Here is a 24197-nt window from a genome sequence, read left to right as displayed (position 1 = left end):
AATCCTTCACAAGATCTATATCAGGCATTTACAAAATACATAAATCTGACTGACTCTTTCTGATTGAATGAAAATCCAAAAGGATCCAGTTCTAAAAAGCAAGATGCATCCCAAAAACTTTATTTTGGAATACACTTTCAATAATTACATTTATTAAAAGAGTTTATATAGATACATTCAGTGGGACTCTTAAGACAATATAATTTCACACAAGATGGTGTAAGGCCATAAAACATGAGTAGAATTGCACATTTTGTTTAAAAGAAAAAAATATAAAGAAAAAAGAAAAACTTTCAAAGCGGCATTTATATCGTACTGTAAACATCTAAATTCATATTCTTAAGGCCTTCCAAATAACAGCCTGTCACAGTCTTTGCTTATTACCAATAAAAGCAGAAAGCAAGCAAACATACCTCAGAGTATTTACACAATAATGTTACATTGATTAAGGAATGAATAATGTTCACAACTATGCATTTCTTTGGATATTCTTTGGTTATTCCAGTGTTTCTGAGAAACACTGTTGATATTTAAAATTGACACCCAAACAAGCACATCCCTACCCAAAAGAAACATGCCCCTCCCATTGCTCCGCTCCACATAGAAAATAGTTGACAAACACTGTTGCTATTTTTTCTCATGCGGTTGCGCTAAGCACTTTCTTTTCGCCGTCCGTCTGAAATAAAGAGCTGTATACAGTTTTATGTCACTGTTCACCTCTCTAAGCAGTTCTGCAGATCCGAGCGCTGACTCCAGAACTGTGCCGGTGTTCGTGGAAAAAGAGGTATAGTATGTGGGTTTCCATAAACAGAACATTTGTATAAAACATCCTCTTTTCTTAAAATATGGGCCAATGACATGAACAGCCAAGTGTGGTCAGGCTCACAGTGAAGTGCTGTGGTTACAGGCTGTGAGAACAGCACAGACAGACACAGAGACAGAGACAGAGACAGAGAGAGAGAGAGGTCAGCTTTGGTTGAGCTCAGTGAGCTGCACAGACGGTTGCAGTCTGTATGTTTCCAAGATCTCATCAAGAGACTTAGCCAGGGATTCGAATGATGGACGCTGCCCAGGGTTGAAGTCCCAGCATTGCTCCATCAGTAAGTAAACCTGCAAAAAGGATTCAGGCAATGAAGCTGTGATTCATAGGTTGTTCGAATAAATGTGAAAGAATTTTTGCATTTATGATGAATACATGTGCCGCTTAGTTTCACACTACCTCACGGGGACAGTCTCGAGGGCACGGCAATCTCTCGTTTTTCTCCAGGAGGCTAATAAGTTTGACCACAGTCATCTGACCATGGACCAATCCCATCATCTCAAAGAATTTCTATTTAAAACAAAGTCATACATCTATCAGCTTGAGAGATATTGCAAACTTAAAAGAGATAGTTCCAAACATGTTTGGCTTTCTTTCTTTTGTGAAACACAAAATGAGAAATTATACGATGAATGCTCACACTGTTCTTTTCCATACAACATATGTTGCAAATCCAATTTGTGGTCATGTTCACAGAATGAGATTTGAGCGTTATGGCTTAGGGCAAGATTTTCAGTGAATAACAACTTCAATTTTGGTCTGTTCTTTATGTAACGCCATCATAGCTTTATATAAGACTCCCACGGAAGTAAGTCAGACAGGTTTGTAATGACAATGAGGGGTGAATAAATGTTTTTGGGTGTTTAATGAAATAAAGGAAGCAGTTTCCTAAAAGGTGCATTCAATTACATTTAGCTTTGCTGGCTGTTCGTTCCAAATGTCTTGTGCTCTATACTGACCTCTATTGGCTTGGATGCATGAGGTTTGTTTAATACCTGTCACTGCCTCACAACAGATCTGTTTAGCGTTTGTTAGGTTTTATTCCATTTCATCTTTGTTTTTCTTAGGGATGCATGGTAACGATAACATTAAAAAAATGAATATATATCGGCCGATACCGATATGGTGGATTATATATATATATACATTTTTAATGTTATCGGTCCGATAAGAAAATGTGGCCGATATATTAAAGGCAATAAATAATGGATTATTTCCCTCAGCTGGGACACGTCAGATGTACGCTGGTTCTGAATTGCTTGAAATATGATTGGAATCACTTAAAAAAAGGGAAATATAGTTAAGAGCAACATGTGCAGCGCAAGTCCAGTGTATATAGTCTACATAAAATATTTTTTTTATATAAGATAACATTATAATTGTGTTAATGGTGGGACTTGATTTTGTAATCAGGCTCTCAAAAATTATATAAAAATTTGGATTAAGGTTTATCGCATCAAATATAAAGAATTATCGGTATCGGCCCAAGTTTTCATATACGTGCATCCCTAGTTTTTCTGTCTCATACTAAACACTTCAATAAAATTTTATTTTGAATACGTTTGATAATAACAGCAAGAAATGTTACTTGAGCAGCAAATCATCATATTAGAGTGATTTCTGAAGGATAATGTGACACTGGAGTAATGATGCTGAAAATTCAGCTTTGATCACAGGAATAAATTACATTTCAAAATATATTAAAATAGAAAACAATTATTCTAAATTGTAATAATAGTTCACAAAATTACTGTTTTTATTGTATTTTTGATCAAATAAATGCAGGCTTGGTGAGCAGAAGAAACTTTTTACAAAAACATTAAAAAAATTCTATCGACCATTACTGATTGCACTTTTAGCATAAACACAAGAAGCCAATACAAAAAATGACATAAAACCGAGACATACCGAAGGAGGGCTTTGTCGATGATTGCAGTTGGTCAAAATCTCATAGAGGGTCACAGCAAAAGACCAAACATCAGAGGCAAAGGAAAACTTGCTCTCCTTCAGGCACTCTATGGCATACCTAAAAAGCCAAGAAATAACATGTTTTGGAATAACTGCTCTGTTTCTTTTAAGCCCAGAGATGAATTTAAAGTCCCCCTGTGGTAAAAAAATCAAGTTTTTAATGTTGTTTATGTGTCTATGGGGTGTTTTTAATATGCTTTAAGACAAAACCTGTGTAAATTCATAAGTCAACAGCATTGCAGAGTATTTTCTCCTTAAAACTGCAGTGAATCAAAGACAGCCTCAAAAACGCAGTTTGAAATCGCTGGTGTTCCTGACGTCACAAACTACCTTGTAACCAATCACGTCAACGAGTGGATCTCTGAGCTGGTGTGAGTGAGTGGAGGCGGGGCTAATTTGCATATTCATAGAACCGTGTGTACTTAATGAGGCAAGGGTGTAGAGTTACATTCAAGCTATTTTAAGGCATTACAATAATGAATTGGAGGTTTAAATATGTCCGTTTGGTGATCAAAGATGAGTTTTAAGGGATAAAATGATTGACAACAGGAAGACTTTAACATTTCAAAGTCCGGAGATAAACCTAAGGGTGCCAAAACATTTTTTTTCTTATTCAATTATTTTATTTTCTGTGGAATCATTCGATTACTCTAACATTCTCTGTGTCGATCGATATCAAGCATACTTGTGCTTTCACTGAGGGACACCACATTATGTCTAATAACGTCCATAAATCCATTAACAGACCATGTTTTATTGATAAAAACATTCTCCAAGATGTTATCACCATTAGAGAACATTATCCATCTCCCCAAGCCTCCAGCCATCACAGCTTACCAGAACACAGGACTGTCTCCGTCCTCACGAACACGATAGTAGATCTCTCCTTCGGGAATGTACTTTGTCAAGCCAAAGTCACCAATCTTAACCACACCTTCATTCTCCACCAAAACATTCCGTGCGGCCAAATCCCGGTGGACGTACCGCTGGGAGTGCAGATATTCCATCCCCTATAGGTGCAGCAGTACAGATTGGACAACATGGGACACATTAGAAGAGAGAGGACTATCAGTTAGCATTAGTATGACTTTAATGGGTCTGAATTCCTCACCAAACAGATCTGGTGTGCAAACAGGAGACTTTGTGCGATTCCCAACCGATGTTTAGGCAGGTACTCTCTGAGGCTTCCCAGTGGAAGATACTCCATGATTAATTGTACCACCTGTCCGCCTAAAACAAATGACCGCATGCTACACAATGAGTGTGGCATCACATTTTGCATGAGTAGATGAAATATTTCCTATTGAATCGCTGATTTGCTGCTTGCTATAGTCAGTGGAGTTGTTATTCAAGAAATGTTTTATTAGACAAAAAAAAAACTGAGGTTTTCAATATTTAAATTTGAGTCCATTTTCCTAGAATTTGAAGCATGCATATTAGTAGTTTTGCTCACCCTGTTCAGTAGAACACCCCTTGTATCTGACAATGTTGACGTGGTAAAGTGATTTGAGTATTTTGATCTCCTTCATCCAGGAATCGTGAAGGTTACTTCCGCTCTCTTGTTTCAAGGCCTTCACTGCCACATATTCTCCTGTTCCATCATTGTTAGGGTCATAGACGAACAGCATCACTTTTCCAAAATGTCCCTGTAAGCAGGTCACACAGTATTATATGAAACCGCCATATGACGGTAAGATCTGAACACAGTCTGAACACAGAAACCGTAAACTGACCTCTCCCAGATCCCTGATCTTCTTTAGGTAACGTTTGTAAAAGATGCTGGGGTCTCTGTCTGGAAGTGACTCACATTCGGATGAAATGTCTGGATCTTTTGAGGAAGAGAATAGCATAACAATTTCTGAAGTCACAAACAAAATGTTTTTTTTTTTTAACATGGAATTTTACGATGCAAATACTATAAAACATGAATATAATATGAATTCAGTACCATGGTATTACCTAGCTAGGGATGCATCAACATCTTAATGTTGGTCGATACTAATAATGATATTTGTTATGCTTGATAAACAATATTATGGCTGACAATGTAAATCTATATACGTAGAATCAATATTCTTTATGAAACAAATAAAAAAGCAGTTCCAGATTAGACTTGTAACGTGGGATAGAAAAAAAAGTTGTAATCAGAAAAAAAAGTGATATCAGCTGATACTAATACAGTGATGCACTGAAATGAAAACTTTTTTTGGACACACTGGGTCGAAAACCAGAAATGCTCATTTTAACTGATCTTTTGTTCGGAATAACTGTTTTGTTTGGCCAAAACAATCTCTGTTACTTTAATTTCCTATTATCACTGTAAAGCTGCTTTTTTTTTTTTTTTAATACTATACTTGAATTTCATAGTCTTAGGCGAGTTTGACAGATACGGTTAATCTTGTGTCCCTTGTATTACCCCCAAAAATGTCATGTTTGCTCACCCTCATGTCAAACCTGTATGACTTTCTTTATTCTGTGAAACACAAGAAGAACATTGGACCCCATTGACTTTCATTGTATGAACTATTTTTCCAAAATATCTTCTTTTGTGTTTCGGAAGAGTAAATGATGACAGAATTTTCATTTTGGGGTGGACTATCCAACACCATATTTAGCAGCTTTTTTCTCCGCCGTGGCGAACGGTTCCAGTTACATTACCACTTGAGCTTGGTTTGGCACAGCAATATTACAAACTGATCTTTGCACGGTTGGCTAGTCGAATGCGTGTAGTGACGTCGCCACTCAGAAGTGACATGTCCAGTGCATGGCTACCAGTTTCTCTGTAGATGGCCAAGAACGCTATTTGAGTGAAAAATATAGAAATATCCGATTATCATCCATAACGTGCTCACTATTTACATCGCATACCATCTGTAAACTCTTGCACTACCAAGGCAACGACTGACGCATTTGAATTAAAACATCAAAAAGAGCTTGAATCCATATCCGTACAGGCTGGACCGGTTTGGCACGGAATGGAACAGTTAAGCAGCGAGAACAGTTTGGCCCGACAGTGGAAAACTGGCTTTAATGTTAATACAATAAATAGAAAACCCCACAGCATGCATGATTTCCCTGCGTTAAAAGCTCACTTTTAATCTGAATCTCAGTTAGCTCTCTCAGAATGGTCCGGAATGACGGCCGCGCGGCAGAGTCGTAGGTCAGACAATTGCTGATAAAGCTGGCCAGCTCTTGAGATGACGGCACCGGCAGGCGACTCTGCGTCTCATAGAATCGCTCTTTCTGTAGACAGAGGAGAGCTTGTGAGCAAACGTTGAGGGTGTGGGTTGTCAGGTAAACAGCAAGAGGAAGCCATACCTCAGGCAGTGTGCTGCCACTCATAGGAAGATCTCCGTTGTTGCAGATCTCCAACAGAGTTGCTCCAAAGCTCCACTGGTCGGCAGCGCTTCCCATACGGGCCCCGTCGGCGATACACTCCGGGGCGATCCACGGGATTCTCTCCACACGCTCTGCACACAAACATATCAAACACAGACTTTTACATTTTCTGGAGTAAACGTGAGCGGTTCTTTCCTCTGCAAACCCCACCATTATGATCTTATTACGAGCTGATTAGTTTTAGTGTGTTGCTCTTTCATTGCTAGGGTGCATCATAAACGGTTTAATACTTAGGGTTTCTGTCACTGTTTACTCTGGACAGCTGCTTCAGTGCTGTTAATGTGATCATCCTTGACATTAAAAAACGTGCTAGACTAAAGGAAGTGAGCATCACCATTAGGAAGTGGTTGGTTTGTAGCTTCCTGTTCTATAACCATGAGAGAATCTGATGAAGTAAACAGTAGTGACAAGCGGAGTGAAGTAACTAGAAAAATGACACAGATAGAGAAGGACAGGATGTACTCAACTCGATGTACATAATCTGTGAATAACAACACAGTTCTTGGTTACCTCCACGAGACAGAGCCGAGAGAGAAATGCCTGGGTCACTGAGCTTCACAAAAGGGGATGAGCCCTCCTCCAAACCCTTCCTGACCACCAGAATATTCTTGCCACAGACATTTCCATGGACCAAGCGCTTTGTCTCCTGTGAAGAACAATGTGATGGGTCAATCTCACAAAAAAAAAAAAGGGATAATCCAAGGCTAGCTGTGCATTAACGATTTTATTGTGCAACGTGGAGGCAAAAAAAACACCCGGCAATGGATTATCCCACTTATACCATGGTCACTTGCCAACATTGATAACTTAAAGAAACACGCCGACTTTTTGGGACTTTTCCTTATTCACCGTATCCCCCAGAGTTAGATAAGTCCATACATACCCTTTTCATCTCCGTGCATATCGTAACTCTGTCTTACACACCCACCGATGGCCTAGCTTAGCACAAAGACTGGAGGTAAACGGCTCCAGCTAGCATACTGCTCCCAATAAGTGACAAAATAACGCCAACATTTTCCTATTTACATGATGTGATCTAAGTGCTTCACCTTCTGAGAATATAGTTCCCAGTATGTATACGGTTAGAAGATGGCTGTGTCTCATTTGACCTTGTCATATGTACATGCTGTGACTATACAAACATGTAAATAGGAAAATGTTGGCATAATTTTGTCTCTTATTGGGAGCAGTATGCTAGCTGGAGCCGTTTACCTCCAGTCTTTGTGCTAAGCTAGGCTAGCGGTGGGTGCGTCAGACAGAGTTACGGCACGCACAGAGATGAAAAGGGTATGTATGGAATCATCTAACTCTGGGGGATACGGTGAATAAGCTAAAGTCCTAAAAAGTCGGCGTGTTCCTTTTAAGCGGTCATTGATGTTTTTCCAACGCAATATTTGGTCAGAAGGGTAAAAGTGACAATTATTTTTGTCAGTTACGGCTCGTTAGCTTTAAATAAGACACAGAGATAAAGTAGACCGTAAGATTACATTTATTTGAATGAATGAATTATAGCATTTATTTGAATTAATTATCGAGAGAGAGAGATAGAGATTGAGAGATGAGTGTGTGAATTACCTGCATCTGTTCAGCATCTCTCTCTACTAATAATGAAGCTGTGAGTTTAATTACTACAAAACAGCACTGTTACCCCCTCATTGCTGAGAAATATAATGTAGTCATTTATTTACGAAGCTATTTTATTAATAAAAGTCGCGGGCCGCGTTGATAAGTATCTTGAATGTTTGTGTGTGTGTGTGTAGCACGATCTCCGATCTCTGTGTGTGAGTGACCTGTGTGTGTGTGCACTTCAAAAAAAAGCCCATTCATTTAGAACGGTGAATAAACTGACTTGAAGCTACCTGTGCATTAAGTAAGGAATAATTGACGACAGGCCGTTGAATTATTATAAAAATAATGCACACCCGAGGTGGTAATGCGGTCACGACGCGAAGCGGAGTGGCCATTACACCTCGGGTGTGCATTATTTTTATAATAATTCAACGGCCTGGAGTCAATTATTCCGCTTATACTACAGTTACCACACCTCGAAATATTGTTCAGATTATGTATTTCAAGACGTTTGTGAAGTTTTTGTCATTAAAACGCTCTTGTATGTAGGACTAATTCCTTGCGCATCTAAACCCATGCTCCGTTGCTAATTCCAAAACGTCATTTTAGAGTTAGTAACGGAGGTTTGAGCCGCTGATAGCAGACTAATGCTGGACACACACGTAACGACTAGAAACATTCTCTGACTGTGAATGCAGCAGATTTTAAACACCACTGTGAACACAGACTAAACGCGCTGAAAACGCGTGCATGATCAGTCATAACATAAGTATCAAATTACATTAATAACCGGCCTTAGAGAGAAGCATGTGCGTCAATATTATTATTTATTTATTAATTCAATTCGTTTTAATTAATTCGTTCATTCTTTTTTTCTATTAGTGACAGTAGACTAGACTAATAAATGAAACACAAAGCCCTTTTAACAAGTATAGGCCTATCAATTTTATTTATTTGTTATATTATCTTCAATAATTACGAAAACCCGTGCAACAGGACTATCAATTTATTTAAATATTCAGTTTAATTTTCTATTGATTATGAATAGGACTGTTTACTTTATTTATTAAAATTAAACTGCATGTTTTCATTGATTGTGAAGTTAGACATTGAAAATTGCAGATCAAGCGCATGGGGCTGCAGCTTTTTCTTGTTATGAATTGTATCGTATTGTCCGTTATTACAGTTGACTACGCGAAGTGATATGGAACTGTAATGAGGTCAAGACCTGCCGGAACTACTTTAGCCGTGCGGTTCCCTGAAAATAATTGCACACCTCAGAATGTTCGTCAACCAATCAGATTCAAGCATTCAACGGCCCTGTAGTATAAAGGGTTTTAATGCACACCTTCCAGCCAATCATACATTACAATTTCATGACAATTAATCATCATTATTCTATTTTAAAAGTACCATATTGAATTCAACACTCACAAGATAGCAAAGAGCGCTGGCAAGCTGTTTAGCAACAGTAAACTTCCACTGAGGAGTGACACGGCCCTTCTCTCTGTGCAGGAACACATCTAATGGGCCGAACTCCACAAACTCCTCCACCATGATGTCTGTTCAAATACAAAAAGTACAGTCAACAGATACATAATGTGTCTGGCGGATGGTAAAAAAGTATTGTGCATAAAAAAGGAGCTCAACAAAAAACAGTCACAAACAGATATGACGACACATGCGCCCTTTAAAGAGGAAGTCAAAAGGGCACAACACTCACTCTCAGATCCCTTGACTGAAACGCCATGCACAAAGACCAGATGACAGTGTGACACCTGACTCATGAGACTAGCTGTCTCAAAGAATGCCTAGACAAAAATGAGACAACATCATGCTTTTGCCATTGTTTATATCGTACAATTCCTAACCAGACGACTCTTACTAGCGCTATGTCCTTGTGGCTCTGGTCCAGAAATTTAAGGACGACCCGGATGCCTTTTGCGTTGCGGTGATTGTTATTGAATTCATTGGCGTCATCCTCTAGTGAGCCGTGTATCTTCAGCCAGCCTGAGTAAATGTTAGTCCTGGTGCCTCGTCCCAGATGCTGCTCCTGTATCCATTAAAAAAGGTCAACAGGTGTTTCGTCAATTATGGGTATTTCATGACTTTTTTTCTTACATTAAGGTTTTGTAGTTTAAAAAAAAAACTATTTGCATAAATTTGAGAACAAAATACTAAAATACAAAAAACTATCCCTCAATCATGATGTAATTTCTAACACAACTAAATATTCTGCACTAATAAAATTACTGTACTTGAAAACAATGCCAGTGAAGAATAATTTAGAACGTTAATTAAATTTTTTGTTATTGTGTATTATACAATATTTGTTTGTGCATAGTTTCCAATTAAACTGTAGTTTTGTTATTTACTATATGCAAAAAATATGTTGTAAAGGCCGTTCATTAACTTTCCACTGAAGTGCCTTGGAACGCGCAGCTTTGTATGATGCGTTGACATATTTTCCACTGTAACAGGAAGCTAAGGCGGGACATATTGAATGGCATATTGAAACTAATAGCATTTAGTTTACCTCACAAACTGCAAGTCATGGTACTTGACAGCACCATGGAAGCGAATACGAGCGCTGAGGATACGTTGGATTCAATAGTAGACGTGTGAATCAATTCTAGCAATTTCATTCTTAACCAACGTACAGTTTCGAAAACGGAATAAAATTTGAGCGTTTGAGCAACCGAACACATCTCCAACCCATATTGCTCCGTGACGTGTCAACGGTTGCTTTGGCCAGGTGGTATTTATAGCACAGGGGGCGGAGCTTTTGATTCTAGAGAGCATTTGATTGGACAGAAGATGTGATGAGAAGTAATGAGTCCGCGGTGATGTCATAAAAATCCGTGATCCATTTTAGCAGAAGTGAGAGACTGTAAGTTTTGAATGCTTATATCTCCTAAATGTGAATTGTGTCATTGTTTTGGAACACACCAGCTTATTAATAACCTTAAGGCTAACATATTCACACTAAAAGCTAAAAAACTTAAATTTTGATTTCAGGGGGCCTGTCAAATATCAGAATTTTCCTGTGATGCATGTTTATTCACTGTTGGAGGTTTATTTCGTAAAGATCCTCCAGGTCAAAAGTGCACATAGTTGACAAACTACATGTCTGATTCAGTGGTGTGCCGTCAGAGCCAGCAGGGCCTTCTCTGCTGGCCCTGTCAAAATCAAAAATATATATTTTTTCATAATTAAATTAAATGAATGTGTGTCTGAACATGTCTAAATTCAAGTCTATCAAGGTTATTTTTTATGAGTTTGAGCTGGATTTTCCATATGTCATCTAAACGCAGCTCCATGGACCAGCACTAGTAGTATAGCTAGCCTTCCGTTGAAGCTGCCATTTTCCATTTGATCATAACTTTGACTGACGTGTGTTATCAGCCAATCAAATTGTGATGCGTAGTGAAAGAACGCCCCAGATGCCCAGCGATGTGTCGACGGCTATCCCGCGCTGCTGTCATCAACATGTGTGGGGGGAGGTTGCTATATAATGTTAAATCAGATACGGTAGAATACATGTGTACAATAACCATTTTCAGGAAAAATAACATCCAGAAATCAATATCAATAGTACATTGGGTCATTTTGGGTACATTTGAGAATTTCTACGTGATTAAATGCGTGATACTTAATCCAAAAATGTTGCATTATAATGGTCTAGTGGTAGAACTTTTACCAGAGGTTCTGGGTTCTAATCCACACTCATATATATATATTTATTTATTTTTTATTTTTTCATCAAAACCGAATATGTCCATCAGTGGTTGTATATCAAGCAGGGCGTTAGTGTGCATTTTGTTTTGTAAGATTTCAATGAATAGAAAGTCTCAGCAACAGCGATAGATTGAAGCACGTATCTGAGTGAATATCGTTCAATATCGAATATCGAATAGTGTTGATCGTTACTGAGGGCCCTGACTGAAACCCTACGGTACGCTACTGTCTGATATATAGGAAAGCTTTCAATTTATCAGTGCAATCAGTACAATCTGCCCAAGTGGAACGCATGAAAATGTCCTAATCAAAGGTTTGGTGTTGTCGAGCTCATCTCTTGAGGATAAGTAGGCGACTGATTCTGCACAATCACGTACCTTTGTAATCTCCTTGTCCTTAATTTGATGGAACCTCAGTTGGCTCAGGTTGAGGGAATCAGAGACAGTTTTAATGCTACTGTTTGCACCCTTTCTCATTACGAGAAGGTTTGATAACTCTGCAATACAACAATAAAAACATTAACAGGATGACTCACCAAGTGATAAGAATCGTGTACCTCTGTGGAATTTTTCCTAATCAGAAATTCACTCCAGGATGACTCAGAGGTTTGACTGTAAAGTCTGCCAAGACACACACACACACACACACACACACACACTCACCTCCTGGTCTGGGCAGGCAGCACTTCTTCAAAGTGAAACTGTCTTCTCCAGACTTCAGCACGGAGGTCTTTAAACTAATGGCAAGCTCCTTTATGCTGAAGAACTCTTGATCCAAGCCTTCCAGTTTGAACAAGGAGCCCTTGTGTGTAATTCGGAACTGTTTGTATATTGGATTTTCTCCTTCCTGCCAGAATTAAAGTCAAGCAGAAATTATTAAGAAGTAACGATGAAACGGAAGTAGCGACAGATGTTCTCTTCTGTATTGTGACGTGCATCCAAGTGAAACAGATTATTTAAAGAAAAAAGTGGGGCAGAGACTTGGTTCTATGCACTGTATTTTGAGATGTTGCAGTTGCTCTTAAAAGTGGAGGCAGATGAACGTGACCTTGCAGGGGTGGAGTTTATCGAACTAAAAGACTGGAGAAGTCCTGCATACGTCACCAGAGAGAAGCATTTTGTGCAATAGGCAGCAACCGTTTATCTTTCCAAACACACAAAAAGTGGTATAAAACAGGTAGTACTATATTGTTCTTTCACCACATAAAATGTAAGCTCCAGCTGCTAAAATCTTTCTATGCTTATGGGTGTGCGCCACAAGCAATTATACACAACAAAGTGTCACGATTCTCGTGAACAACCTTAACAATATGTGTCCACTCCCATTTAAAATTAATAAGAAACTCGCAGTTGCCACCTAGTTAAGTCAAGCCAAGACAAGTTCCCTTTACATGACAAAGCTTAATTCTTGCCTTATTAATCACCACTACTTACAATAAAACTGTTGTCAGAGTTGACAATTGATCCCCCCCATCTAAAGAATTACCTTTGTCCGACTCAGAGATGCCAGGATTATTCGATGGTAATCCAAAACACTCCAGCGCACGATAAACGCTCCCTCCTCTGGTTCTTTCTTTAGTTTTTGGAGCACAAACTCATCCCTAGCATTGGGGAAAAGAGTGAACACGTCAATAAAATGGAAGAAGACCACATGGCCGCACTGACTGCATGTGAAAATGCGAGTGACGTACAGTATGGGACCGTGCAGGTCATTGGTCTCACTGAGAACCACTCTGGGCGGAGCCACTTCGTGACAAAGATAATGATGTGCATCGGTTGTAAGGCGGAAATACCCATCAAGCAGTGAAACCAGAGAGCGAGCCTGAAGACTGGAGCCCAAATGCATTTCCTGGAACACAAATAGATGTAGGTGGGACACAAAACACAAAATATAGAAACTAAATATAGCTTTACCAAACTGTTTACCATTGACATGTTGTCTTGTCGACTGATGCTGACGTTTACGCCCCGAATGGCTATCAGAGAGATCTCAGGGAAGTCACAGAAGGTGTTCCAGTTGTCCATTTCCTGTTCATCACATGACTGTATCTCTTCGCTCTGATTATGAATGTAGTCATTAACCTGGAAAATGTGACTAATTTAAAAGTACAGCCATAGTAGAAAAGAAGGTCAAATGTCAGCTGTATCAACTTACCCTTTGTGCTGATAACTTCCTCCACCATATGCCAGTTGATCCAGACACCTTGATCTCATAAGTAGGTTCAGCGTTTACGGTTTCACTAGAGGGTGTTTGTGTTCGGGAGGCAATGAGGCACGACCCACTGCCATCTCCATCAGGTCTCAGGTCAAGATGAAACACAGGGAAGGTCTCGACGCCAAAATGAGGAGCCAGGCGCTCCAGCGTAGACAGATACTTGTACATGACCTCTTGCGATCCAAGCTTCCCCATGCCCACTGTGTGCTGCTGGAACCTGCTCACGAACTTCTCAAACACACGGCGAATACGGAACCTTGTCAGGAAGTTGTTCCGGGCAATGTGTCGGGAAAAAGATTGAGGGATGCATCGGAGAAAGCTGAAGAATGGAGCATAAACATGTCAACATGTTTGAGTAATTGTCTATGTTGTAATGGCTATTAGCATTATTAAATGATTTAGAAATGCACATTTGAAAGTGCTTCAATTAATGTCATTCAATTATATATTGGGGAGTTTTATTTAATTGAAAAACAGATTTAAAGAAATTCATATCATGAGGAATCAAGGACATTTTCCTCGATCTTTTCAGATAAGAGTTTTTTTCACTGATGTACTAAAACATTGTAATGTCCTCCCCAGTGAATAAAAGACTACTTATTGAAACTATGCTGTAAAAATGTCTCATTCCGTATTTCTGCAACTTTCTGACATTAGATGATAGATGACCGTCCACTTTTACCCATCAGCAATGGCTATTCATTGTTCAGAATTGAATTTCATTTAAAAATAAACAAAAATTAGTTTTTAACAAGGTGACTGGTCATTTTTTTCTACTACCATCGTGGTTTGTAGGAAATTTAAAGGATTGGGCAGTTTAAAAACTGTATTTGATAGCAAACTTGTAGCTTGTGAGTGACTGCAGGAAAGCGCTGTATTTCAATGCATATGCAATGAGGGCATTCACTTAGAAGTCCCCAAGGCACAGTAGGAAAAATGAGAGGGTGGTGAAAAAAACCCTTTACTAACATTATGCATGGACACGACAAGAGTGAAAAAAGTTGAATTATGTAAGATAGGACCCCTTTAAAGACTATCTGCTGTTTGATATATTGTAACATTATTCAATGTCTTGTTTTTTATTTAACTTCCTCTTTAAAACAGCTTTCAGATCTTCCACTGAACAGTAAAGAAAACTGAAGCCCACACCTGGTCTGCTTGGCCACATCCTGTAGAGAAGAGTCAGTCTGCAGGGCCGTGTAAGAGAGGTGGAGCACAGCCATACCCAGACACTCATTCTTAAAGCGAATGATCTCTTCCTCCCCCTTCACTGCATCCAAACATGTCAAGTCATTCACAAAATCATATTTCGCCTGGTAAGAGAACCAAAACATACAATTTAAAAGACTTTGAAAGAATGGCATAATATGGACAATATATGAAGCATAAATATGGACAATATATGAAGCATTTTTGGACATTGGTTAGACGAAACCCCCAGTAAAACACAATTTAAAATACAAAAAAATATATCATTTAAATTTTGTGTTATGTTTCGTCATCTCTTCTGTTCAAACTTGAAAGAATTATCTCAAAGGCAATGAAGTTACAGTGTTTCAGTAAATCTCTTTCAGTTATTTTGAGTGACTGTAAAAATCACCTGAGCAAAGAGGTAGTCCAAGGAGGTCATCTCCAGCAAAGGAGACGTCACCTGCTCTGCTCCAGATCCAATTCGTAACGCATGACGAGTCACTACCGGTTCCTTTTCAGCTAATCCATGCCAGTTACGGAAGTAAAATCTACAAAGCAATAACATTAATTGATGATTTACACCAGTTGTTCTTAAACAGACGAGGGGGGGGGGGGGGGGGGGGGGATAACTCACATTATCACTGTCTTACTGAAATACTTCTGCTAATCAGCTGTGGGCCACTATTACATAAAACTGTGTCTATTAATGCAGATTGTCTGTCGTTCTCACTACTTTGAGGAAAGATTTGTTTTTTCCAACGTTAATGTTACATCAGATCATTCACTCTGGAGTTCGGCTAATACATTGCATACATGCACTGTTATTGATACAGTTTTCACGTATTCACCGCAATATATTAGAAAAATACTCAGTTAATAAATTAGTACAAGTAAAATAATCGGTTTGTTGATGGACATGCACTTGTTAAAGCTTACAAAAGTTCCTCGAAAGTTCCTGAACTTTGAAAACGTGAGCAGGGACTTTCTGAGGGGGAAATTTTTACCCGTAACTTCATTTAGACCCTCGTCCCTGCAGTCAAAACACACTGAGTACCACCCCTAAAGTCCCTAGGTTTTGGGGAAAGTTCCTGCGGTGGAACCGCGGCTTAAGTGGAAGGGGGTACACAGAAGATGTTAAATGCCCCAGGGAGTACGCCGCTCTAAAACGTTTGGGAACCACTGATTTACACCATTACATCATGCATATTTGTTCGCATACCATTGCATTAATCTCTACACATGCACACACAGTCTCATATTCACCTCATTCGGAAATGCACCAACAGGCCAGACTGGTTTTCCGCATTAAAATTGTGATTTGGACTGTACCAACACGAGGATGCAGGTTCATAGAGAGCAAACAAGGCATGACAGACAGGAGTGATCCCTGAGGGAGAAAGAAAATATTTTAGATAGCCAAGACCAAAAACAAGAAAAGGAAACTCAAGCACTTACTGGCACCCACACCCACACCCACACCTACCCACAGCCTTTGCTGCATCGATGGTGAGATCTTCAGCCGTCACCTCACCCTCCTTGTAAGACAGGCAGCGCTCTCCCTCTTTGGTCCAGAAGAGAAACACATGGACCCCAGGACCCTCACACTGTCCTGTGGACGTCCCTGCTCTGGATCTTCTAGGTCTAGGACGTCCTCGTCTAGACATTATACACTGAGTCCAACACCTGCTTCAAAGACATGCAATTGTAGGTGATAAAAACGAGGAAAAATCTTTCAGTTTAAAACGCTAACACATGTGCCTAATTTTTAGACATTCTTTGTATCCATATGTTTTCGAAACGTTTATTCCAGTTTCAACACGTTTATATTTAAAGGGGTCATCGGATGCAAAGTTCACTTTTATATGGTGTTTGCATATAAATGTGTCTTTGCAGTGTGTGGACACAACCACCATACAATGAAAGAAATACATTCACTCCTTTTTTATAATCCTCAAAAAGCCTAATCACTCTCAATAATCAAGCCGTTTGGATTTTCTTAGCAATAGGGTGTCATATTGCTCATGCTCCGCCCACGACCACTGACGGACTGTCCTGTATTAGCATATTTCCGCCCTCAGCCATATGTATACTGTCCACCAAGGCAGCACTTTATGTGTCTTGCGTCGACATCCTCCACGGAAGTGAGGGGTGGTGTGAGCAGTTGCTCATTATTATTTAAAGAGACATGCAACGAAGCGGATCGCTGTGAACAGAGCTGTTTTTGAGGAGGTAAAAGTGTTGTTTTACACAACCATAGAGGAATTTTAACCAAAGTATGTTACAAACTTTATATGAAGACCCTAAAGAATCATACCAACTTGTGGAAAATGGGCATTCGATGACCCCTTTAATTACTCTAAAAATAGCATATTTTGTAACCATCAACATACGTGACTCACATAAGCCTTGTGCATACTGTCAGTTCAAATCTGATTCATGTGCATATCCCATTTGAATCAGATTATATTTTTCAAGTGTTAACGGCAAAAAAGCTACATTCATATGTGGTTTGAAATCCTATTCAAATCGGATACTCTGTTTCAGTCTGACTGCTCTAATCTGATTTTGCATGTAATTTTCTAACGCCACGTAAAATGTAAACATGTCAGACGTTGTTATTGGGAGCATGCTGACAGTCGCTGCAGAAACAAGGTTGTGTTGTTGTGAGTGCCGGTCGAGCAGAAAATCACAATAGCCTATAAATAGAGATATGTTTTGAGACAAGGTTAAAGAACTTGTATAAGCAACCCCGGTAAGTTTACTCAGAGTAAACAACTAATCTTTCGGTTCCAAAAATGTTGTACATTTTCAGAGTATGTAAGAGTAGGCATGGCAACTTATTCTCTGAACATGACTTGCTCCGGAGGTATTCAGCACATGCATGGCATTTTGATGAGGCTCCAGTGGGTGTGACAGCACATATTAGGCACAATACCAGTACAATTTTGCAGTTCTCTGAACCAGAGCAAAAACTGTTGAATTAAGTACCCATTTTGTCACGTCCGTTGGGTATCACTGTATCATCAATCATTGTAGTTTCACATTCAATGGTGCATTTAAATACGGGTGTCAATCCATACACTTTTGCAGTGTACTTATCAGCATGAAAAACTAAACTGGTATTCAGATTGTGGTAATAAACAGAAAGCAAGAGAAGAGCAAGCTCCCTGAATTCTGCACTCTCGCAAAAACTGTTATGCTAATAAAAAAAGTTGTCTTAATTGTACAATGAATCTCTTACTATATTGTGCAAACTGACTAACTAGCACATCTGATAGACCACTGCGTTCACACGCTCAACAGATATGACTGTGATTGGCTACAATGCTCAACGCTTGTAAAAACTCACTCTAAATTGAAAGCTTTGACGATCATAGAGTTCTCAAACAAACACGAACGAGAGCGTTTGAAACAGGATACAGGATATACCGATATTTGGTAGTACCAAAATGCTGGTACTGTTAACCTTTTTTTTTAGTACTGTACAGTTTACAGTAATACAAATATCAAAGAGTGACTCACTAAAGTACAGAAAAAAAATATTAGATCAAAGTTCGCATGAAACCGAAATTGTGATCTTTTCACAGAGTCTTTTCTTCTCTATTGTGAAAACTGACAACTTCTCGAATGAGAAAAAAAGTAGGACGGTCTTGATTTTGGGATTTGATTGTTGGATCATTACTGCAATCTCAATTGAGTAGGCGCATTTCCATTACAGATTTGCGCAAAACGTTTGCGATTTTTTCTAAATGTCGACAAAAAATTATTGCGAAATGACGGGGTTTCCATTAACCGATGTTATGCGACTATAACTTAATTTTTTCTTCTCGCGATAAGTCATTCCAAAAATCATGGCAACGGACATTGGTTTATGTATATCCCAGCCACTGCACTGGCCATTATTATTAATCGAAGGAGACGTATGTGTGTTATCAATTGTGTTATCAATCATGGCAAGGAAAGACCTTTATACTTGGGTTTTGTTTCTGGGTGTTCCTCCCTCGTATCTGCTTCGAGGTTTTGATCGTGGCATTGCTTTGAGGTTTAAAATCCAGTATTCCTGTAATTTTTTTGTCTTTAATGAATTTAATAAAGAACTCTGTCTCGTATTCTGTCCAAACACACCGCATCATCTAGGTCAGGTGACTGTAAATGTGCAAAAACTGTTTCCATTGCAGTTTTGCGAAATATTTATTTTCACCATATGAGAGCTCAGCTGCCAATGAGTATATGATAAAAAAAAATATTTATTTAATATTTTGTTTACATAGTAGAGATTTAACCCTATTGCAGTATTCCACTGTACTGGGTAGATATCTTCAGTGATTCCTAAGCCAAACACACACACCTGTTCCCTGTAAAAACATAAACACACGCGCAAACACACACACGTCTGGTTTACTATCTTTGTGGGGACTCCATAGACATAATTGAGTCTGTAATGAGTCTGTGTACATTCAAGTCCCCATCGGGATAGAAAAACATCTACACACACACACACACACACACACCTGCTCCCTGTACAAACATTAACACATATACACATCTGTTCCATGTACAAACACAAACAACTTAATACAAACGGCTGATTAATTCAGGAATGATGCAAGTTACTAAATGTGTTCTGCTTGATGCGGCACTGTGTGTGCAGATTGATCAGTCTATGACATCAACATTACGTTATATGTGTACATTAACATGTAAAACATGTACATTATATGACATACGGTATGTTGATGCCATAGCTGATCGGTCTCCGCAGCACCACTTCAAGCCAACACCTACTATCTTTATAAATGAATCATTGAATCACTAACTCAACCAATTTATTCAAGAAATGTGAATTAATTCAGCAACACAGTGGTTTTTAATCCTGGTCCTGGGGACCCCCGCTCAGCGCATTTTGTATGTCCCCCTTATTTAAAGTCCCCATGTGATGAAAATCAAGTGTCTACGATACGCTTTAAAGGTCCCATATTGTCAAAACAGAAATATCCTGGCTTTTTTCATGATAACAGAGGTCTAGGGGCTATGAAACTACCATTTAAGTTTCAAAACAGTCGATCCAGACAAACGCTACAGCCTGCATAAAGTAGCTGTGCCTTTTCATGAGCCGTTGTGACTTCCGCATTTTTGTGATGTCAGAATTACTCAGTCACCGCCTTCAGTCACCACCCCCACCAATGGTGGGTCACTCAGAAAACAACAGGCCAATCAGAAGAGAGGCTCATGAATATTAAGTAGACAGGCCAAAATTGACCTGTTCTTGGCAGAGCTCCTGAGAAAGGAGCTGTAAAAATATATTGAGATGTTTTTTGGTACTTATACCGCAAATATATATTCTTAAGGACATGAAACCCTAAAATAAAAACTTCGGAAAGGTGTACACAATATGGGACCTTTAAGACAAACCATGTGCAAATTCATAAAATTATTGCTGAGCATTTTCTCCTTAAAACTGCAGTGAACCAAAGACAAAGACAGCTCTCTGTAACCAATCAGGTCAATGTGTGATCGTCAATGATGCAATCTCTGAGCTGGTGTGAGTGAGTAGAGGCGGGGATAATTTACCGGTATGTATTCATATTCATATTCATTCGGGCATATTCATAGACTCGAGTATACTAAATGAGGCAAGGAGTTACATTCAAGCTATTTTGAGGCATGGAGGCGTTTTTTTCTAGGAAAAAACATCCTAGAAAAAACAAAATATGTAATTTTGGTGATCAAATATGAGTTTTAAGGGATACAATTATTGACTACACGGGGACTTTAACACACCTGACCTGACTCGTTAGGTGAGAGCTCCATGAACTGGGGTGAATTCCAATCAGAGCAAGTACGCATCCCTATGCCCTACTCACTCTGAAGGCCAGGGGCCTCATTTATAAAACTGTGCGTAGGATCCTCCTTACTAAAAGTGTACGTGCGCCCGAAAGCCAAAAATGGCTTATGCAAAAAAATATTCAGACTTATAAAACCGTGCGTACGCCAGAACCTGCGCAGGATTCACTTTATAAATCCCAGTCAGCGGAAGATTGTGTGCACATGCGTCTCCTCCCCGAAATAACCATATATGGAGCTTACAACGCCTAGTTTTACTATTCAAATCCTCATCTGCATATCATTTGCATGTGATTATTCATCCACGTGATAACATGTTTAACGGTAAAAGACATTCGAAAAATATGAAATACGGATGTGCCGTCAAATTACATTAATAAAAATATCCTTGCCTTGTTTTTTAATTAATAAATAAAATAGTGTAAAATACATTTCAGAGAAAGTTTTTCTAAATCTTTTCCACCTATCCAAATAGTATTTTTAATTTTCTTTAGATTTTTTGTCTAAAAGTGACCAAAAAGACATAACTCCAGCTCACCATCAGTCGGTCGCCAAACTACTTCATCTCCAAAATGTTCGTACGCATGGGTCAGAGTTTGTGTGCAGGTGCGCAAATTTTACCGTGAAGGTTTTTTTTATAAATCACAACTTATGCGTCAGAAGTGGCGTACGCCTCTTTCAGGTCCTGTTTTGTGCGTACGCAACGGTTATAAATGAGGCCCTAGAAGTGGGGACTTTGCAGTTAACATGGCACTTGTGTGTCGTAACGTAGCCATTTGGAATGCACTTGAAGAAGGGAGAAATGAGAGAGCAATGAAATGTATGACAAATATGTGTGTAACACATCACAATCAAAACAACTCGACGTATTCTGTTTATACGCTAACTCGAACTCTCCTGTCATCCAGCTTTAAAATTAATTGCGAGGTTTTGAAAACCCTGGATCACATGACCATAAACAATAAAATGACTTCCTTGAAGGTACTACCATCTCATGTACCCTTTGCTAATTCCCCACTGACTGAACCGAGTCTGTCAGATAAGATAGACTGACAAAATATGCAGAGCAGTGGGTCCCAGGACCAGGATTGAAAACCACAGCAGTTACAAAAGACCACTGCATTTAGCTCAGAGTTGCGCAACGGTTCTGTTGTGGCTTTTTAAGGCTATTTTCGTTTGCGTTGGCAAAATAGAGCAAAAACAGACGATATTGCTCACGTTGCCTGATCATCTCTTCCTCTTTACTACTAGTAGTTGCAGCAAGAAACAAACATGGGAGAACAGCAGAAGGTATGTTGAAAGGTATATTACAACTTACTCAAATTAATCCTGTCTCATTTAATTGCTCAATCAGTGTTTCAACTGAGGAAAGACGTCAATAAATCAGCTTGTAGGATAATGTCACTTAAAGTCGGCATGAAATCAAAATTGACCCTATTTACTTTGTTAGCGGATATTACTAGTCTTGTGGTGAACAATTAATCCGTGCAAGTTAATACACGGAAAAAATTTGTTTGCCGAAGTTATCTTTAATCAAAGTCTGAAAAGTTACTTCCGGGTCTGGAATGGTTATTTTTCTGATGACGTAGGCTTGACGGCTTGGGTTGGTTAATCGCTTAACCACTCCCCTCAAACCGTTACTCTGCTATGGGCGAGAGATGGAGAGGAGGAGCGCTGAAGTAAAACCCTGCCCTCTGTTCAATATTCCGTTGCACTTGGAAATGCGTCACAACACTTGAGAAAAGTCGTTTGCAACTTCCGGTTCACGCGAACTTTAAAGTACAGTTAACTCAGGAAAGCTATTCAATGTCCATAAACTCCTTCGTTAGCTAAAAAAAAAAAAAACTCTAGAAAAGAGCATTTTGGTAAATATGTGAAATTATATTTACATTATATTTTTACTTAACCTGCAAGTGATGTCTTCATTATTTAACTCATGTTTGGATAAATCTGTCTTGAGAACAAGTTATTACAGTTTATTGTCGTTTAAAAGTTTTCAATATTTTACCAACAAACTGGAGAAACAATTCTGTTGATATAAAATTTATATAAAAATGCCTTATATGCTATTTAAATGTTTGTACAGCTCACTTTTACTGAGTTATATAAGTTTGATTCATTAATTGATTACTAATTGATTATTTGTTTTCGACCAAGTGCATCCTGAATTTTCGGGTTCGGCCCACAATTTTCATTTCGGTGCACATGTTTACTTGATAGTATTACTTTTAATAAAACTGGTCGAAATCATGAGATGAGTTATTTATTTTTCATTAATATTAATTATTTATTCTTTTGACAGCCTTGCCCTTGAGAATATCTAAAAGATACAAACCAAATCTGCTTATGATGAAAAAAATATATATATATTGTGTAAAAGCATTTTAGTGTTCATCTCTCCTTACCGGTGATGTAAACACACTCAGGAAGAGTTTTTCTGTAATATTCACCATAAAAAACTATCAAATATTTAAAAATATAACACATTTATTGTGACGATATAAAATTATAATATAATATAAATATAAAATAAAGGTCTAACAACAAATTTTAAATTTTAAAAACTTTAGTAAAAATGTGTACCTTGAAATCAATGTAAGTCACTGTGGATAAAAGACTGCATTTGTAATGTAAATTTAATGTAAATGTAGCCAAACATTAATATCTGGCTGAGCTAAGATACACTCAGTGACAATATAATAAGAGCTCATTATTTATTTTTTACGTCTTTATATTTATAGGCTACTATTTTTCTTTCGTAGAGTATAAAATGGGACTTTATATTTTATATTATAAAACACATAGCTGTCTTTTATATTTTAGGAGAAGGTGTCCTCACAAGGAGATTACCGTATTTGGGGGTCCATCAAAAAGTCTGATATCAGTAGCCCATCATTACTATTAATATGGCATGCTTTACTGATGTAATGGCCGGGGTTGGCAGTTCTCGGAACATTGTGCTCTTAGATTTAAAAAAAATTGTCGACAAATGCCACATGTTACTAATACTAAACGCACGAATGTGTTTACTGTCATAGTGTGTAGGCGCAAAGTGGCGACAAACAACCTTCTTTAAAAAAATAACATATAAGCTAACGTTACTTCCTGTGTCAGATACAACCCTGATGGGCAACTACTTTATCTCATTTAAATATTAAAAAATAATACATAAATAATTGGTAAAAAGTATTGAAAACTGATTATGAGGTAGCATTTACTTACAGGCAGATGAATGACGGTGTTTATGTCAGTTTAGTTGTCCTCCTATTACAGGATTCACATCTTCAGCCACTGACGCGCACAACAGACATATTGCGTATTTTTCAGTCTCACTACGTGAACTTTACAAGTAGATCGGCGTCAGATACTAGCAAGCCCGCGCTTCGAATTCTAGGGAGCTGCCTACTTAGAAACGACGGGCAAACGACAGGGGCGTGTCAAACGCGAAACATAT

The 24197-nt window shown here is 38.6% G+C and overlaps 1 protein-coding gene across 2 annotated transcripts; it reads right to left on the bottom strand.

Annotated features, from left to right (window-relative positions):
• Positions 1-24197, bottom strand: tyk2 (tyrosine kinase 2). 2 transcript variants are annotated; one of them, XM_079610435.1, is made up of 24 exons: positions 23966-24197; positions 16383-16582; positions 16163-16286; positions 15309-15447; positions 14858-15021; positions 13649-14027; positions 13420-13575; positions 13185-13342; positions 12980-13094; positions 12157-12340; positions 11872-11990; positions 9642-9809; positions 9480-9567; positions 9191-9318; positions 6698-6833; positions 6107-6258; positions 5881-6031; positions 4522-4616; positions 4242-4434; positions 3900-4018; positions 3626-3798; positions 2729-2846; positions 1220-1330; positions 1-1110 (listed from the first exon to the last, which is right to left on the bottom strand). In XM_079610435.1, the coding sequence occupies exons 2-24, from the start codon at positions 16561-16563 to the stop codon at positions 967-969; spliced, it is 3495 nt and encodes a 1164-aa protein (XP_079466561.1). In that variant the 5' UTR covers positions 16564-16582; positions 23966-24197; the 3' UTR covers positions 1-966. The 2 variants fall into 2 exon arrangements, with proteins under 2 accessions (XP_079466561.1, XP_079466562.1); XM_079610436.1 differs by having other exon boundaries at positions 16383-16585; positions 23966-24099.

Source organism: Phoxinus phoxinus (genome assembly GCF_949152265.1).
Source record: "Phoxinus phoxinus genome assembly, chromosome: 1".
Lineage (NCBI taxonomy): Eukaryota > Metazoa > Chordata > Actinopteri > Cypriniformes > Leuciscidae > Phoxinus > Phoxinus phoxinus.
This window is presented reverse-complemented; position numbering and strand designations above follow the sequence as displayed.

Bases quoted from the DNA above. Each gene is read 5' to 3' on its own strand.
- tyk2 (XM_079610435.1), bottom strand. From the start codon at position 16,563: ATGTCTAGACGAGGACGTCCTAGACCTAGAAGATCCAGAGCAGGGACG. The intron at 12,341-12,979 runs GTAATTCTTTAG...TAATTCTGGCAG, and splicing joins CATCTCTGAGTCGGACAAAG to GAAGGAGAAAATCCAATATA. The intron at 9,319-9,479 runs GTGAGTGTTGTG...GTATTTGAACAG, and splicing joins TTCAGTCAAGGGATCTGAGA to ACATCATGGTGGAGGAGTTT.